The sequence below is a fragment of the Cygnus olor genome, chromosome 1 (assembly GCF_009769625.2).
Source record: "Cygnus olor isolate bCygOlo1 chromosome 1, bCygOlo1.pri.v2, whole genome shotgun sequence".
NCBI lineage: Eukaryota > Metazoa > Chordata > Aves > Anseriformes > Anatidae > Cygnus > Cygnus olor.
In genome coordinates this window covers 14,617,828-14,635,969 of record NC_049169.1, presented here as the reverse complement: position 1 = coordinate 14,635,969, position 18,142 = coordinate 14,617,828, and the positions used below count along the sequence as shown (strand labels likewise).

The 18,142-nt window shown below is 39.2% G+C and overlaps 1 protein-coding gene across 1 annotated transcript in view; it reads left to right on the top strand.

Moving 5' to 3' along the window:
* ATXN7L1 (ataxin 7 like 1) overlaps positions 1–18,142 on the top strand; it is a 115,546-nt gene that overhangs the window by 32,022 nt on the left and 65,382 nt on the right. The window contains 1 exon segment of the mRNA XM_040544609.1: positions 8,079–8,183. Coding sequence (XP_040400543.1) covers positions 8,079–8,183 — 105 coding nt within the window.

Below are 18,142 nucleotides of genomic sequence, written 5' to 3'. Positions count from 1 at the left end.
TGAGATAAATAGAATTCATAAGCCTTAACTCTACAGTCCATCTCTAGGCAATGTTTCTGATCCCTTAGCATGGGTTTTATTGCCTGTCACCCTGCTGAACTCTCTTTTGCCTTTGCCTTTCAGCCTTGTCTTGCTCTCCAAATTCTTGCATGCAGACTCGGAAGAGAACCGGCAATGCGGGGGAAGGTCTGTCTCAGCTCTAGCTGCTCCTTCGCAGGACCACCTCCCTCCTCTCCAGACCTGAGCTGCAGTGGCCAAATGCAAACGTTCGCTAGACTTAGTTAATATATTTTAGCAGCTTTATTAATGCTTGTATTTGCCCTGTGGTAGGAAATCTCATTATAAAGAATTAATAATGAAGTGTTAACAGAAATTCACGTAACCATCCAAACAGACCCCAGTGACATGTGGTCCCCTCTGAACATGCTCTGGTTTCTTAGCATTATTGCCAACACCCTTCGCATCAGAAAGAGAGGAGGCTTGGTAATTGAAGGACAGGCAGGAGAGCCAGTGTGTTCAGGAACTGAAAAGGTAAAAAAATTAACCTGTCTGGTTACATTGCAGAAAATAATTGAGAAGTTAAATGGTACAGTGGAAACTTGGTTTTAAAGATCAATTTAGTAATCTGAAGTGTTAGAAATGTGTAAAGAACTGTATAAAAGCAGATGACGTGCTTCAGAATGATTTTACCGTACAAATTAATCCATTTGGTTTCTGCCATCTTTAATTGAGAGACAAGTAACTTTATTTTTACAAAGCTGCTTTTTGAGCTTAGTGCCCTCCTTTAACGCTGCACAGATACCTGTGTGAGAGGTTCCAGAGCAAGCTGGCAAGGCTCAGCTGCTCCGCTGCAGTCTTACCTGCTGTGGGACCTCGCGGTCGCTGTGGGTCCTCCTGCTCTCCAGTTCTGGGCTGTGCATTTCCTTCCCCTCCCTTGTGCTGTTAGCAGTGGTCATCAGGCTTTGCAGTGGGACAGCTCAGAGAATTAAACTGCCAGAAAACTTTTTCCTGTTTTGTTTTGTCCTTCCTCTTGCTACTTTGCTCCTAGTTCAGAGTTTTCTGAACGTGACTCCTTGTGTAATCAGACAACTGATGGCACAGGGGAGTACCAGTGCCTAACTTTGATCGGTCTAAATTCTTTTGGAAGCCTGATTTACAAGCGAAACAGAAGATTGCAAAATAACATATTTTGAGTGTCATATAATGTTACGGAAATAAGATTGTTACAGAAGAAATCAACTGCCTTTGCAAATACAAGAGCAGCTGGGCACTTTACTGGTTTATTCTGTGTTGGAGGCTGTGTTTTGTCTTAGTTGTACAGAGAGGGCAATAAAGGCTCCTTAGGCAGATGAGCTGAGCTGTCTTCTGCCTGCCCCAGGAGGTACGGGGTGCCTGCCTCCATATCAGCAAGTGTTAAGAAATGGGTTTTTCAATGAGGAGAAACTTGCATTAGCTAGTGTCTTACCCTCTAGGTATTTTAAGGTGTGGAAAGCTGAGGTTTCTTGGTGTCACAGGTATGCAGCGCACTTTCTGATATGCAAGTTTTGCGTTTTCTCTTCCAATATTCTTATGATGTGTTAGTCTGATAGTCCAGGCAATTCTGATCCTGTGTTGCCAAATTATTTTGGGCTGGAATTGCAAATAGCCTGCGTATATTTCATCAAGGGCTTCAGAATTCTGGAAGAAGAGCTTTTTTTTTGCTCTTATTTTGGTTATTTTCTCATTTTCCCATGTTTCTTTGCTCTTGATGCATAGTGTCCTGTCTGAAATAGCAATGTCAGCATAGGGCACTTTCTAATCTCTACAAGCAGTTTGTTCTGAAAAGTCCACAGATACTATAAATCCGCTACATTAGTTTAGATCTCTAATTTCCCAGTTCTGCAGTTTTTTTCATTTGTTATGGATCTTTGGGAACGGAAGGCACCACTTCCATGTTCGATGCAATTTCAAAATGCCTACCTAATGTGGTGTAGCGCAAAATCTTTCAAAGTCATTGGGGGTGGTATTTCCTGTACAAACTGTAATTAATGGAAAATTGCCAGTGTTCTTTAGGATTGCCAGCATCCTCATGATTGCTCTGACCTGGGAGGCAGCATGCCATTCAACGCTACTGGTCTGGTTTAAAGGTGTCACCAGCTAGACCTCTTACCACTCTGACTCTTGTCTATTCTATTTGCTGTTTTTTTTTTCCCTGCATTTTTTCTATCTTGGTCATGGTTTTGTTTTATTTATTATTGTTGAAAAGTCCAATATTTCTGTATTCTTCTCATTAATGACTTGTGTTTTTATCATACACAGCCTTTGGTTCCTTATATTAACACCCAAAGCACATCACTCAGGACTTATGACTGTTGTGTTTGGCTCTGTTAGTTGTGTCCTGAATATTTAATTTTGCTTTTTCCTCATTTTCATGGTTACTTCAGCCATGACCTGCCTTTTTTCATCAGAAAAGAAATCAGCTTAATCGTTACTTTGTTGCTCTGACCCTGAAGTTAGCCATGATTTGAGCAAGGGCTTGGACTAATGACATTCAGAGGTTCCTCAGCTTAAATAATTCTGTCGTTAATTGCATCTCTGACTTCGGCATGTTCAGGAGTAAAATGCAGTTGATATAGGGTAAAAAATTACTGAACAACTTACCATTTTTTTTCATGAAAAGTAGAAAACAAAGGAAAATCATACTTGGTGGAGAAGAAAGCTGATGCAAGGAGTGTGACGCTTATTTCTGAGATAAGGCTATCCTGTCTATGCAAGCACGTTTAACTGCTCTCTGAGTAATACCTTGAATATATTGTTTCAGTTTCAAGTTTCAAGTCAACATTCAAATAAGTTATTTTTTTTAAGAAAGCTCAAATGTGAAAGTAATGTAATACACTGAAAGATTCTTTTTCCCACGTTTTTGAATGATGCATGAATTTTTCACTTCTGTGGAACAAGAGGGAAATACTGAGCAAGTTTCTAGACACAGAATTTGAAAGTCTGTGTCTGCACATGGATTTGTGTTTTTTTTTTTACAATTCATTATACAGTACAATACATTACAATTCTCTACATTGCCTTTTCTAAGTTTTTCTTTGTTAGTTTTAAAGCAGCGTGACTTGAATATTCTTTCTCTCTCCACCTCTCCTACTTCCTCCCCCCCTTCTTTCACATATGCATCACTAATATTTTTAAAAGCAGGCTTTGTGTGAATACTTAGTGAAGCAGCTGATATATAAGAGAATGTTTAAAGTGTGTATAATTTATAGCAAAAGATCATCATTAAAAATTTAATTTCCCACGCAATATTATGAGATCTTGCTGTTCAACAACCTTAATTCTGCAGTGGAAGAGTGTTTTAGATTATTTCTAGCTTGTGTTTTATTGTATGGTTGGATGTAAGTGATTACGAATTATATAATATCAGAGAAGAAACTTCATATAAGTCATCTGGCTTTGATTGTTACTAAAAATAATTCCTTTGTGTGTGTTGTTGTAGAAGATAAAAAGTTGTATTTGACACCTGCATTTTTATGTTCCTGCCACAGTTTGCAGAAGCAACATTTTCTTTTGTTTCTATGGTATTTGCATTTTTAATGCACATTTTACCAAGCTGATGTCTCACAAAACTGTGTCATGTGGCTACAGCTGTCTTTTTATTTGCAAATGTTAGTGATAAAACTACAAGCAGAAGTTGCATTTGTTTCCCAAGCACCAAGGCAAAGTATACACACAGTAATATTTGGTTTAAGATTTTAATCTAGGAAAGTCAGGTTTCCTACAGTCAGCATTCACTGTCTCTGATTTTCACATATCTTGCATATTTTTCACATGATATGGGACACTCCACATCCTGTTAGTCAAATAGCTCATTTTCAAGCAAGGCTGTTGTCAGTGTTTGCTATCATGGACATGGCTGGCCAAAAGATGCAATTTTGAGGGGGACGATGATTCGGTACTGCGAGGAGAGGCGTATGTAGAGATAGCCCTTCCACAAAGCCTGCGGGGACTGGAAAATAAGTTACCTGTTTGTTCTTCCCATCAAGACCATACTCCCAGTCTGCTGAAAGCATCTTCCGGTAAAATGAGGTAACTGACGGGGGCTATGGACAGCTTTTACTCTTCAGAAGCAGTGGGCAGCTGCTCTTCTGCCTTGGACTTGTAGCTGTCTGTATTTGCAGGTAGGGAACGAGAGTGGGTCACAGGCTCTGGCAGCGATCACCGTGCCAGTCTGGGATGGGCAATGTCGACCTTGGTCTCCTTGTTTCCCCTGGGGGGTGGCCCAGTGTTGGTAGGAAATAAATACTCTTCACAATCCTTCTTCTCTCTTCTGTTCTTTCTGTGCTTTCTGTTCTTTCTCCCTCCCTGTTCTTTCTGTGCTTTGATAATGGTTTCAGTATTATTTGGTAGGTGCTCACCTTATTCATGGATTATCTGCCATCTTCTCCTGTGTTCTTACCTTCTCTCCTGAAGAGGTTTTTCCTGAGTTAACTTTGGAAAGAGCTGTTTTCTGTTTTCTTCTCCACAGTTAACCTTTCCTGAGAAGCTTATCACTGTTGCTTCCAGCTTAGCAGCAAAGGAGGTGTGATGGTTGCCTCGAGAAGATAAATCTTTGTCTGGAGAGGCTGTTGTCTTTTTTGCTGCACGTAAAAAGATCTAGATTGTCAAACGGCTATGATCAGATCTGAGAACAAATTCATTGTCCAAAATCACCCTTTAGTCCTGGCTGCTTTGAGTAGGACATACTAGCATTGGACTATTCTTATTAAAAACAAGAAAACATCTATAAAAAGATATATGTTTGTTTATTTTCTGCTTCCTTTATCATTTTGTACTTTCCTTGTTTTCTTCGTTCTAAATTCTCTGTGATATGGATTGCATTTGTAATACTGTCACACCTAATAAAGTGAGTCCCTGACTGGAATTTCTGGTGAGACAATACTAATGCTTGGTACAGTTTTTAATTAAAACATAATTTATATATACTGTGTGCGTGCTTGCGGATCATGAGTTTAATCGTGAAGACTGATTTGTGCCAATCTTGTTAGCATTGATGGAACTACTAGGGTTAGTTGAACCTGTTTGGACATGATGAATTTTCCCTCTTACAAATTCCTGCATAATGAGTTTTTAAGGAATCCAGTCTGAATGATAGTGTTCGGTTTGTTTTGCAGCTACTGTGATTAAATAGTAACAATTTATTTGTGTAGTCTTTCTGCTTCTGATTTCCAACTTGAGGTCTTCAGTCCTTGCGATTCGTGGATTAGTTTAAGTGGACTTTGACAGGTAGCTAGTAAATCAACTTAGTATCAGAAGGCCCATGTTTACAGTAGAGGTTTGCACCTCCGCTGGACTGTTTCTAAGAATCTGCAAACGGAAAAAACCTTTCGAGGCGCTGCCTTTCAGAATGTCTCGTACACTGCACCTGCGCAGCTCTTTGATGCTGTGCTTCTCAGGGCACCCTTTGGGTGTGATCTCTCACGCATCTGTGCAGTTTCTTTGCACTTCAGCTTCTGCCACCTTGGTATCCCCAAAACCTGAATGTTCCCTGTTTGCCAGGGTTGTGCAGTGAGCTCGCAGGTACCAGAACCTGTCCTGTACTGCTCTGTCTCCTTGACCACGTCTGGTGGAAAAAGCAGATGATTCAGTGATCCTGTGAACTAACCTGATTTCTTACTCTATGACCTGGGATAGATTTCTGCAGTATTACTGCCTTATGTGTCTTTATGAGTTGCTCCCTGCAGCCAGACTTCATAAAACTCAGACTCAGACCCAGCCAGACTTCATATGCGTCAGGGCTAGGCATATTTTATAGTCTAGCATACAGAGCTGTGAAGGCTAAATGGACTTACAGAATTTAAAATGGAAAAAAAGTTGCAAGTTTAAGCATCTTTTGTGTTTGCAAAGGGCAACTTCTGTATGTTTTCATAGCAAGATTGTCACTGGGCTATTCAAGCAGAAGGAACAAAAGTTTTGAGTTTTTGAGAAGTTTTAACTGTTTTTGAAATATTTTGGAAGTGTAATAAAATAGTTGCTTTTGAGCTGAGAATTTTCATCAAATTATGCCTTGGAGAAATACTCTTTTCTGTGGAGTTTGTCAGTCTGTTGGTGGGAATCTATATGTTACAATTGGATATGAGGTTTTGCCAATGTAAGAATTGCTGATGTAAATCTTGTGTGATCTTTAAGACCACGAGCTTATCACATGAAAAACAAGAAACAAAACAAGCCTGCTCTTGGCATCATCAATACTAGCACTAATGGCCCAAAAAAATGACTGGAGTAGTTATACTTAACTACTGCAGTTCTTTAAGCTTCACCCTGGATGTGCTGGTTGCTGCCTTCTGTTTGTGGTACATTTAAAGCCTTGGGTAGTCCAAGACTAGCACTGCGAAGGGGTCACAATTAGTAAGCCTTTCAACGCGATTTCATAGCCTGGTAAGAGCAGTAACTTAGAAAAAGGCTTTTGGTTTTCAGGGGATAACGAACAATTCACATCGTGTCAGACCAAGGAATATCTGTGGGTCGGGAGTGCTGGTTCGTGCCCAAGGATGTGTCAGTGAGCCTGTTTGCATCTGCCTGTGGTGCTGCCTAAATTAACATGAGAGTGGTTGTCCTGGTCCCTGTGGGTTTCTCGTGGCCTGGAGACGCTTTCCACTTTATGGCTGCCAGCACTGCCATCACAGGCAACTGCACAGCAGGGATGGCCGGGGCAGAATTACTTAAAATAGTGCTAGGCCCAAAATGCTTGCTTTTGTTAAGAACTGATGAAATAATGTACTTGCTGAAGTAGCTTTTTGAGATAAATAGCTATTTTTAAAGAAAAGTATGACTTGCACATCAAAAACTTATTGCAGAAGTAAGATTTCATCAGTGATGGTTATCGCTCAGCTGCTGTTGTGCGTGTTTGTCCTCACTGAGGACCTTCCCATTTTTATTCCTGTCAGAGAAGCGCCTGCTTGAAAGGTGCCAGGGTGGCGTTTCAGTCTGAGTCAGAAGTCGCGCTTGCAGGTTCTCTAATAGATTTCAGATGCTGCTGAATAACACTGGAATGCCATTTTGTGTCATCCTTAAACAAAGAGGTGACGTCCTCAAGTAAATGACTGCAAGCGAAGATGTCGCGGCCCTGTTCGGGGAGCAGCGCGATCTGCGCGGCTGGCGCCAGGCGCGCGGTCACAAAGGCAGCAGCACCTTCGTTAGCACCGCTGGGTGTGGTAACACGGTCACAGGAACAGAAGTGACCGTAGTGACTGCCCTAGAAGCTGAAAATTGGCAGATGAGTCCACACACTTGTTCTTAAGTTGCAGCAACGCAGCGTGAAACGCGCTAACTCACTGCTGATGTCAGAGCTGGGAGACCTTCGGTAGTAATTGAAGCCCACTTTACTCAATGCCTGTAATGGCTTAAGAATGCATGCGTTGCAGTCTGTGTTTCAGCTGGGAGGGACAAGTGCCTGTCATCGTTTGCCTGTCCCATCATTTGATCTCATGCAATTCCTCGTGCTGTCACTGGGAAATACCTCATTAGCTGTCTTTGGCTTGTTAGGGAACCAAACGGGAGGGCATTTGAACAAGGAGGGATGTTTGCAAAGGATTGGGAATTTCACATCATGACATCTGGTTCAAAACAGAGATGGTGTTCCTGACTGGTTTAAGCTGACCTTGGTTACTCTAACCAGCTTTTAAGCAGGAGACTTTCTCCAGCAGTCTGTAGTCAAGCTCGTAATATTGTAACACGGAGCCTAACTCAGGCATCCTGTTTTCTAAAATAATCCTTAGGAAGAGATGCTAAAAGACACGTTCTTCTGCTGTTTCTGTGGCTGACCGCTACAGAAACGTTCAGTCCACTTGTTGGCAGCGAGCATTGTTCTGACTCAGACTGAGGGGATGCGGCTGCAGCTTTAGCATAGCTCCTTGAAATTTGGAGGAGGAAAAAATGTCTCTTTAACATACTAAGAAACCCTAATTGAGCAGTGTATAAATTTGTTTTGTATAAGTTAATATAACAGTAATGGCCCTACAGTATTTTCAATTTTTTTTCTTAATATCTATTTAAAGCATAATTTCTAATTCTTGTATATATTTTTAACTTTCCCACAGATATGCACTTATTTGGCCATTATCCAGCTCATGATGATTTCTATCTTGTAGTGTGCAATATCTGCAATCAGGTAGTCAAGCCACAGGTTTTCCAGTCACACTGCGGTAAGTGAATGTTTTCTTTCCTGAATTACAGTGCCAAACCAGCGTATGGTTCTCTTAAGAATCCTTGCGTACAATCGTGACAGAGGCATTGCAGATACTTTTCCAGTTATCTTGTGTTCTTTCCACAGAAAATATCAGGAATGCCTTCAAGTAGGCATGTTTCCTGTAAAGAAGGAAGTTAAATTAGTTATTCTAGAAGCTGGGCTTTTCAAGTTGAACTTGTTATACTAAATTAACCTATTACAATAAATAAATCCTGTTAGATACTAGCTAGCCTAAAACCGTTTTAATATTGGATTGTCTTTTATCGAAGTGGCACAGTGAGTGATACTGATTGATGTTAACTAGAACTTGGATGTTATGATGGATTGTTTTCTAATGGAATTTATACATAGGAACTTACAGGATTTGTTTTTATATTTCTTATACGGTTTAATTTTTGAAATAATTGGCATGTTGCATCACGTTAGTTAAGATTCTCTTGAAAGCTGTTCATTTGAGAACCTGCAGAAATGTGCAGATATTTATTTCTCAATTAGTATGACAATTAGATAATTTTTGTTTATTTGTAAGCAAAACTGCTTTAATTAGAAATTTTTGTTATTGATTAACAAACTACTCTCAAATATTCTCTGAAAAACTTCATCTTCATCTCAAGGTCTGATTTATTTATTATTTATCTGGTGGTTTATTTGTTATTTGTCCAGTGTTTTGTTCCTGGCTTTTGTTTTTTAAAGGATTGCAAAATGTGACTGGAATGACTAGATTTGCATGAAGTTTTAAAGTTTTTTTCTTCTTAAAATTCAGTTTAATCAAATTGATTCGAAGGTGATTGCAAAATAATGAATGGGAGCTAGTACTGAGGATGGTATCAGTGAAATACATTGAGGGGGGAAAAAAAAAAGAACCAGCAAGGTTTGCCTTGACTACGTACAACAAATAGATTTAATAAATCCTGTGTCCCTTTCAGTCTTCTTGCCAGCAAAGCAACTCAGTACATGGAAAATGTAAAAGTGGATTTACTTTGAAGGAGAGATTAACAAAGTATTACCTTGGGTTTGTATGGATGGACAGCTGACAACCAACCAGGAGCAAGTGCATTCATGTTCAAAGGCAGATGTACGACTCACTGGTACCTTTGGCCCAGACTGAAATAATTGTGAAAAAACACTAATAAGGGAATATAGCTTTCAGCATCTACCGAATAACAAATGATCTGAAAGTATTAGTATACTGTGAGAAAGATGTTTTAAACTAATTGGAGGGGTAGGAGAATAATTCCAGGGTTTTGACAAGCAGTCCTGTGTGCGTTTATTTGTTTTTTGTTTCCAAAATTTGCTTCTTGATGATACATGGTTTCTTTTTGTCCAGCTTCTGGTATCTTATGGTTCTTTCAGTGACAGCAGAAAAGCTTCTCTGTATGTGCTAATAGGCAGTGGTGCATTATACAGAGGTATATGACAGAACAGAAAATACGTGCTGCTGAATTTCTGACCCATGGCTATTGACAATGCTGTGCTGTAGCCTTCAGTAGTTGTGCTGTTTCCTGAATGTGACCACCTGGTCTGGGGAGTGGTACGAAAGCTGGTCCTCTTTTCACATAGGAGCCATGTACAACTCCTGCAAGAAGTGTAAAGTGAGATGCTGGATCAGTGTTTTGAATTCTTTATCTTAATGTCCAAGTTTGGTACAGGATAGCATAGCCAAAACAACCATTCTGTGAACTCTGCTAGAAAGAGCAGAGGTGGAAGAAGTTGCTGGTGATACGTCCTTTAAATGAGATTGAGGATACTGAAGAGCTGTAAAAGGATATTGTAAAACTAAGCAGCTGGACAAAATGGTATTTTTTATAGATGAAAGTGAAGTAATCCATGTTGGAAGGAACTTTTTGAGCTCGCTGGAGTTAATCAATTAACATCAGCATTAGTGTGTTGCCTGTGAACTGCAGAGATCCTGTGAGTCACTGTCCTTTTTTTCTTTTTTCTCTTTTCTCCATTATTCCGTTATTTGTGCAATCCCTTTTACTTCATCACAATCCTGTTACACTGAACAACTGAGAGTTAAATTCTGAACTGCTTGATTTAAGAACCTAAGGTTAATAAATAATAAAGACTTTTAAAAAGTCTGCATTAAAAGAAATGGAGAATACTGAAAATAGTTGACCAGAGGTGTTGCCCCTTGAAGACTGTACTTAATATACTTGACTTAATGTAGGCAGGCTTATTTCAGGGAAGGTATTCTAGAATATTGCTGAAAGGCCTGTAGAAGAGCTTTAAATACACATTATATATGTATATATATATATGTGTGTGTGTGTATATATATACACATTGTTTTAAAGAAGGAACAGAAAAGGTGGTGTACTAAACCTATATAAAAGGAGTTTTAGAAGAGAGAAGTGTTCTCGGAGGTCTTAGTAATTATTGCAAAACAATGATTTTTTTCCCCAAAAAATTGATTGCTGAAAGTACTACAGGTTGTGTAACTGGCAATATACAAATACAAAATACAATCATTTTGATACGAAATGAGTAAGATTTAAAGAAGAGTTAGACATGTATCAACCAAATTTTGTTTAATTAATTAGGTCATGCAGCAGTATACCTGTGAATTCAGCGACAGAGACCACCTCAGTCAATAGACTTTGAGGTTATTTTAGACTGCCCTATTTACTGTAAAATGCATTATTTTACATGTCTTGAATTGCAGCTTTAAAGTTGAAACGAAGACAATGAAATGAGGCAGAGTTAGAAGCCAGCATTGGGGTTTTTTTTTGGCTCTTGAAGGCTGCGTCATGGGGAGCCTTTATTGCTATTGACAAGGACTAGTAGAGATTTATCCCAGAATCTCCTGCAAAGTGCGGCTTGTTACTAATATTCCTGGTAAGATCCAGTGCATATTCTCTCAGTAAGGATTCAGATCCATGCCAGACATGTGCTTTATGTCTCTAGGTTCCCTGCATTGTAACTTGAAGGTCTTGGCTTTGGAGCAGCACTGGAATGCTTAGTTTAGTGAACATTTGGGCTGTGGTGCACTTCTCTTGAGTCCTTGATGGCATTTGCCTTTCTCCAGAGCGTAAGTCGACCAAGTGGTTCATTTGTCTCTAATTTCAGACATGTGGCAGCCATCCTTGATGGCACTGGGAAGTTGTGAAGATTGTGGAAGCAGATGTTGTTGTTTAACTTTTAAGGGTTTGCTTCCTGGACTATTGAGCAGAAAAAGACAAAAATCTGCTTGTGGTTCAGGCTTTTAAAATGAGAAGTGGTGCATCGTACAGCCTTAAACAAGTAGAAATCAGAAAGGTAAAATAAGAGATCTGGCTAATTAGAGGACTGACTTGTTGGTCTTGACAGTCTTTGTAATGAACCCAGCATAAAGCTTGGCATTGCGAAGTAATAGATCTCTCCAAGCCTCTAAGGGAAGTACTGAACTATTCAGAGCAGTTTCAGGTCCTTACATCTGTGGGATAAACATTTGCATCCATTTATAAGGATTAAACCATTCATGTTCGTATGGTGTAAGTCCAACTGAAAGAGCTACTTGCTGTTATAGGCTGCTGGGTAGAATATATAAATCAAATAATTTCTGGAGGTCATTCAGTACTATTGTACACTCTGAAAATAATATATCATCATGTCATCGACAATAGGATTGAAATGGTGTTGTTTGCTTCTGAATCCAGTTCTTTTCAGTAACTTGTTGCAGTGTAACAATATCCTAGGTTTCTGTTTGTTTGTTTAATGTGTGAACATGCAGTTGTTTTGTTTCTCTATAAACTACTTTGAAATGAGGCATCAGCCTAGTTAGATGGCTCGCAGCATGTCTAAGTATACTGGCATGTGGGGAATTTTTGTTTTGAGACTGTTTGTTCTCAAATGCTGACCTCAGTGAAGATGTAGAGCACTTTTCAGGACACTGAAAGTGTAGTGTTTTAGTATCCGTGAAGTACCACAGTGTCCTTGGTATTCATTTTTTGTTTGTTTTCTCCAATATATCTGTTTTCTAGAAGATTTTTAGGGTAGGTAGCAGCCTGTGCTATCTGACATAGACTATCACAGAGCTTGAGTTAAGAGAAGACGTATCTCTCATTTGTTAAGATGGGACCCGTGCCATTTCCCAGGAGATGTTTCTATTTTCTGTTAGTTCCACTCGGAGCAAGGCTTGATATTCTTATTCTGCATTACCCTTTACCAGAATAAAGAGCATCAGATACAGTTCTGGTTATTTTTTCAGAAATGTTCCATACAATCATAGGCTTGTTAACTTTGGTCTTTTCCTGTTGAAAGGAAAATCTCTTGCAAAAGGTAGCTCTGGAGCAGCAGAGAGCTTGTCAAAACATCTTGAGTTCCTATTTTAATATGAGGAAACAAATTAATGTGTTTAAAAAGTGTTAAAAGTAAAGAGGGGGGTGGGCATGAATTAGCCAAGCTAAATAATGAAGCTTGGTTTAAACAATCACTGCAGTATAATCATCAAGGAAAGTTTCCAAACATACTCTGGAGCAATTTCCAAAAAATGTGGAGGGTATTTTAATGAACCGAATAGCTAAGACCCCTATTTGATGAAGTAGTAGCGTATAGAGGAGAACGAGTTTGTTTTGTCAAGGAAAAATGAATGTGAAGATCTCTTCCTCTGTTCACTTCTCTGTTGCAGGTTCATTGCTGTCTTTCCTTCTTGTCTCTAAGGTTGTTCTAATGTAGGCTTCTAATTAAGAAGTAGAAATTCTTATCCCTTAAAAAAGAAAAAAGCTGCCCTTAATTTTCATTACTTCTGCGTTATAAATCCTTGGGTCGACTTATTCATGTCCTCATGAAAGGAGGAAAAGGATATTTCCTTTTTATCCTTCTATTGGGCTGTTTAAGCACCATTTAAAAGACAAACAAGCTAGCAAGTACTGGAGTACAGGAGAATATAAATAAATTATTTTCCCTTCCAGATCATAATTATTTTCTAAGAGAGGTTATATACTCTGAATTACTCAGACTAGCTATTTTACATTGTAATAGCTGTGTGTTACAATTTAATGAACCACGGTTAAAGAAGAGGCTGAGCTTCCAGTGTGAATGGTTTGCTTTCTTACCACGAACTGGAACATTACTAGCTGGCATCTTTTTTTGCATAAGGATTTTGATATGGATATCACTGTCACGTTTGATGGATTACTCTCAGCTTTGATATTATTTCAATTATTCAATGGCTTGTTTTTTACAAAATACGCCTGTTTGGGGTTTTGTAATTGTTAATATTTTATCCATTGCATTTGACCTTTTATCAGGGGAGCGTTCTTGTGCCCTTCGAGGACAATGGCATTTTCAGTAATTCTCCTTCTGTTGCTGGGATTTTCTTTTTTCACAGCCTTGTGAAAACGTGTTATATGGTATCACTGCTCATCAAATAACTGTGGAGCTGTCACATGGTTAGGTTTCACTGCAGAAGAGAACTACAATGATGAAAATTACCCTCATCCCCCCTGTTTTTTGTTAAATATGGCAACAGTTGTTTAATGTTAGCAGCTGGACTGGCAAGAATCCAGTTTTTTTTCTTTTTCTTTTGGGGGGATGGGAGAGAAGAAATTGAGTATTTTGTATGTACTGTTTGTACATTTAACTTGACTTGTGCAATTGCCTAGGATACACACATTTTGTCTGTATCTCTCATTTCTGTTACTTTATATTGGAACCCCCTGGTAGCTACGAGCATACAAAAATTCTCTCCAACTTTACAGTCTTTCTATCAGAAATCTTTTCTCAAGACCAAATTGTAGCCAGTGACCTAACTCTGTTTCCTGTCCATGGTGAAAATATTAACTGTAGTTCCTGCAATGGTACTTGCAGGTGATGTAGATTGGTCCTGACTCCATCATTGCAAGTTCTGTGGGCCCAGCGTAGCGGCAGCCTCTGAAATTGAGGCCACGAGCCATTTTCTGCACCATTCCTGCAGAATTTAAATAGCACATCGTTGCCTGGACAATCCAGATAGGGTGGATGTTACCCTTGCAGAAGCAAAACTAAAACAGCACTCTTCTGAATTCAGCTCTTTCCCTACATACTCTTGGAGTGCTGTATTTTTAGACTGTCAGAGCAATTCTTGGGATTCTGAATAGGTGCAGAAATGGAAAATCTGTCTTGGAGAGAACAGCTCTGTATCCTAACTGCTGATAGACTCTGGCCAGATTCAGAGAAGCACTTTGGTGCATAAAAGGTAAAATGAAATTTTAACAAGTAATTCAAATCAAGCAGTAAATGAAAATCCTTCTTAGCTGCTTGTATGCATGGGAGTGTTGGTCACCTCAGTATTGGCTCCTGTGCTTGGCCAGAACTGCAGACAGCTTGGGTTGGGCTTTTTTTGGATGTACCCTAGAGAGAGCTCAATGAAAGATGCATTGGCAAGGCCATGTTCATTCAAGAAAAACAAAAAACAAAACCCTGCCTTCTCTGTAATAACTTGGCCAGGAAGCAAGAGATTTGGATTTAGTAGCCTTATCACCTAGGAGCTATTCTCTCATCTTCCACCTCTTAGGAGAAGAGAATGCCCTAACCAGCATATGCATCGTAAGCCAGACTAAAGCAAGACCAGCAAATGCTTTTTGTGTTGGAGATGTATCACACAAAGTAAATCTGAATGCAGAAAGTAACACACAGATCCAAGGGACGGACTGTGGCAGGGACTGAAAGATGCACAGCTGATGCTCAGAGCAACAGCAAATGTAGCATCTTCACTTTGCAGGTTGCTGAGATCTGCTGGAGTCTGGAAGGAGTTTGCCATGTTTTCTTTTCTTAGTCTAGCTTGCGAATTTAAAGTGGAGCTGTGTTCAGACTTGCTGACCTGCTCGCTTAGAAACAAGTAGCACAGTATTTTGGGGAGTTAACTTTTTTTTATATATTTTCTACTATCATCCCACTGCTTAAACTGCTGTCTTGTTTGTTGTTTCTAATTCATGGTCAGTGACAGAGCCTAAAACAGCCCATAGATATATGGATACCTATCTATATATCTATCTGAACTCTGTTTCTGATATATATCTATATACAAATAGATATATAGATATGACATATAGAGAGGTAAGGTCAATGAGTAGCATAAGTGGGAAGCTCACAACTGCCCGTAGAAAATATATGCACTTCAAAAATTCACCCTAGGTCGATGTGTCAATAATTGACAATTCCTTCATTCAAAAGACTCTTTGAATGAGATAGCAGGAACGTTTTGGCAGGGTTGAACTCTCAAGGGATTGTACTTTGGGGAGCAGGATGTGTTCAGCAGAAGACGTTGAGCAGTGAGCAGAATGCTATGCATGTATACAGTTGTTATTTAGCATAGTAATCTTTCCCCTCCACCCCTTAGCTGCGTATGAAATTGAAAAATCTGAGGCTAAAACATCAATCAGTCATTTTTTCCCTAACTTTCTCTGTTCTGCCTTTACACTGCCTTGATTGTGCTGTAATTTTACAGTGCTGATCTTAAATAAGTCTATAGAGGAAGTAGATTGACAGAGTAATAATGACGCTGGGCTTTTCAGTGCACTGAAAGTGTATTGTTCTAGTTTACACCTAAGCTAACTTATAACAATAGAAATTCTCTTTCGCATAGCGTATTCATGGGTAATATTTGTTTAGTGAGCCCTTACATATTTTTTTAACCTGCAAGCAAATGGTGCTAAATGATATAGTGCGTACTTGAACCGGGTGGTGTTGTCATGGCATTGATGGGAGATGTGTATCGCTTGTAATTTCTTTCAGTCGAGATTTTAATAGAGATGTAATTTTAAATAGTAACCAATAAGGATTTCTTTTAAGGAGTGTCCATTTATAGAGCTCAGCTGTTGAAGGTTGACTGTAGCATTAGGCTTAAGTTTAATCTCCTACATACTATAATTTACAGGGCTGAGTTTAGGGCCTCTTCCTTCCAACTGCCTCACCGGTGGAAGGCTGGGGCTGTGGTAGTGAGGCAGAGGGAAAAGGTACAGTGAAAAAATTCTGTCATAACCTGTAAAAACCTGACAAAATTAAAAATAGGACTGTTTGTGCTAGATTTTTCCATAGCATGCCTTCCCTGGGCTGAATTAGGTAGATGTCTTCCATCTTAGAGAAAGAATGCGGTGTTGGTGTTTTACAAGCTTTTAGAATTCGCTGCTTGGAAGCATTTTGCTGAGTAAAAGATAAGCAAGAACAAATCCTTTTTTATATCAAATTGTGATGTACTGTCCAGAAGGTACATTTGATGTGGAATCCAAGTTTGCCAAAAGCCCAAATACAAAGTCATCGCTTCTGTACTTCTGAATACAGCAAAGTTTCAAGAGCAGCTCTCTTCCCTCTGTTATCTCTTTATTTATCATGCTTGTGATCAGGTGAGAAAGATGTGGTGGGGTTTTTTGGGTGTGGTTGTTTTTTTGGTAGTAGTACGTTCAGATGCATTTTACTCAGTGTGTCTCACAGAAGGTAATTAACATTGGGATTAGTCACTACCCAATACTTTAAGTCCCATTTCAGTCCTGTTGAAGTCATTCCTGCGTATAGGCCTGCCCATCAGCAACGACTTCTCACAGTTGCCTAAACATTTTAGGTATAGTTAATTTTCTAACTGTTCTATGAATTTCTAGTATGTTACTTTTAGCAATTTCTCGCAAAGCATAGATTTAGCGACTTCTTGCTCTCCATCTACTAAAACTTGTACCAGAAAGCTGCCTCAAAAAACTGATTCTTTTGTCCATTGCTTCTTCCCAAAGGAAACAGCAGCAGTTTTGGGGCAGTGCCCTCTCTAGCAGCCAACCACCTCCTGTGCCCCGACCTAGGTGAGGTGGGAGGCAGCAGGGCCCGGAGGTCAGCGCCGGAGAGCGGGGCTGGGAGGAGGCCGGAGCACCTGGAGGCCAGCCTGCTCCAGCCCACACAGCTGCCCCGATCGGGCTGCGGTGGTGAGCAGAAAGCAAGCAGGAACAACAGTCTCTTACTTTTCCAGAAATACCACTTCTGATGATCCAAAACAGCACTTTCTGCTGCCGCTTCCATGACCTCTTCTAACACCTACAGGCCGCCTGGGGTGCAGCATGGAAGACCAAAGTCCTTCGGCATGCCAGAGGGTGATAGGATAGATCCTGTCCTTTTGCAGAGAGGTGAAACAGAGAGCAATTGAAATAAGTATGGAGCTGAGGTTCAAGAGCTTTTGTTGTTGTTTGCTTTTTGTTGTTGTTTTTTTAAGTTGGAAGTAGTTACGCTAAATGCCTTTCGTGAAGAAATGAATTTATTCGGTGTTTTACAAAAAATCTTATTTTTTAGTAGAGGAAAATTTCAGCTATGATAAACTAGCTAGTACAAGGCTTGCAAATCTACTTTAGGTACTTTTTCCACAATGCTCAGTAATAATATTTATCCCAGATAAATTCTTCTGAATTCTTAAAATATCTTAAAATATCTTAAAATATTCTTCTTCTTTATTTGAACATGATTTTTATTTTCCTCCAGTGTGCAAACATGTTTATCACAGCTGCATGTTTAAAATCCAAATGTTCTGTTCATTTCACTGTGTACTAGTAGTATACAACGTTTTGGTACCTGACTAGTGCCAAATCTATTCAAAACATTTTGTTTCCATGCATAAAATACTGTACTTAAAATTCTCATCGTTTCAACTATAGTTGAAGCTCTTCTGTGTGTTTCCCATTTGACAATCCTGTAGTGATTCATATAATTATCTTAATAGCTTAATGCTATTCTATTTAACTAGTGGTATTAATGTAATAATTGTCATATTAAAACCTAAAAATATTGAATTAGACCTTCTTCTAAAATATACTTTATCACTAAGGATAGGTTAGAAGCACTGTAAGATTCTGGTTTTAAAATAAAATTGTTACATTCATCTAGATAAACTAATTAATTAAATTCTACGAGACACAATGAGAGAACTGTTTAAAATACATTAGGCAAATGACGAGGGGCAACTTGTTCACCTCACTAGGTGTG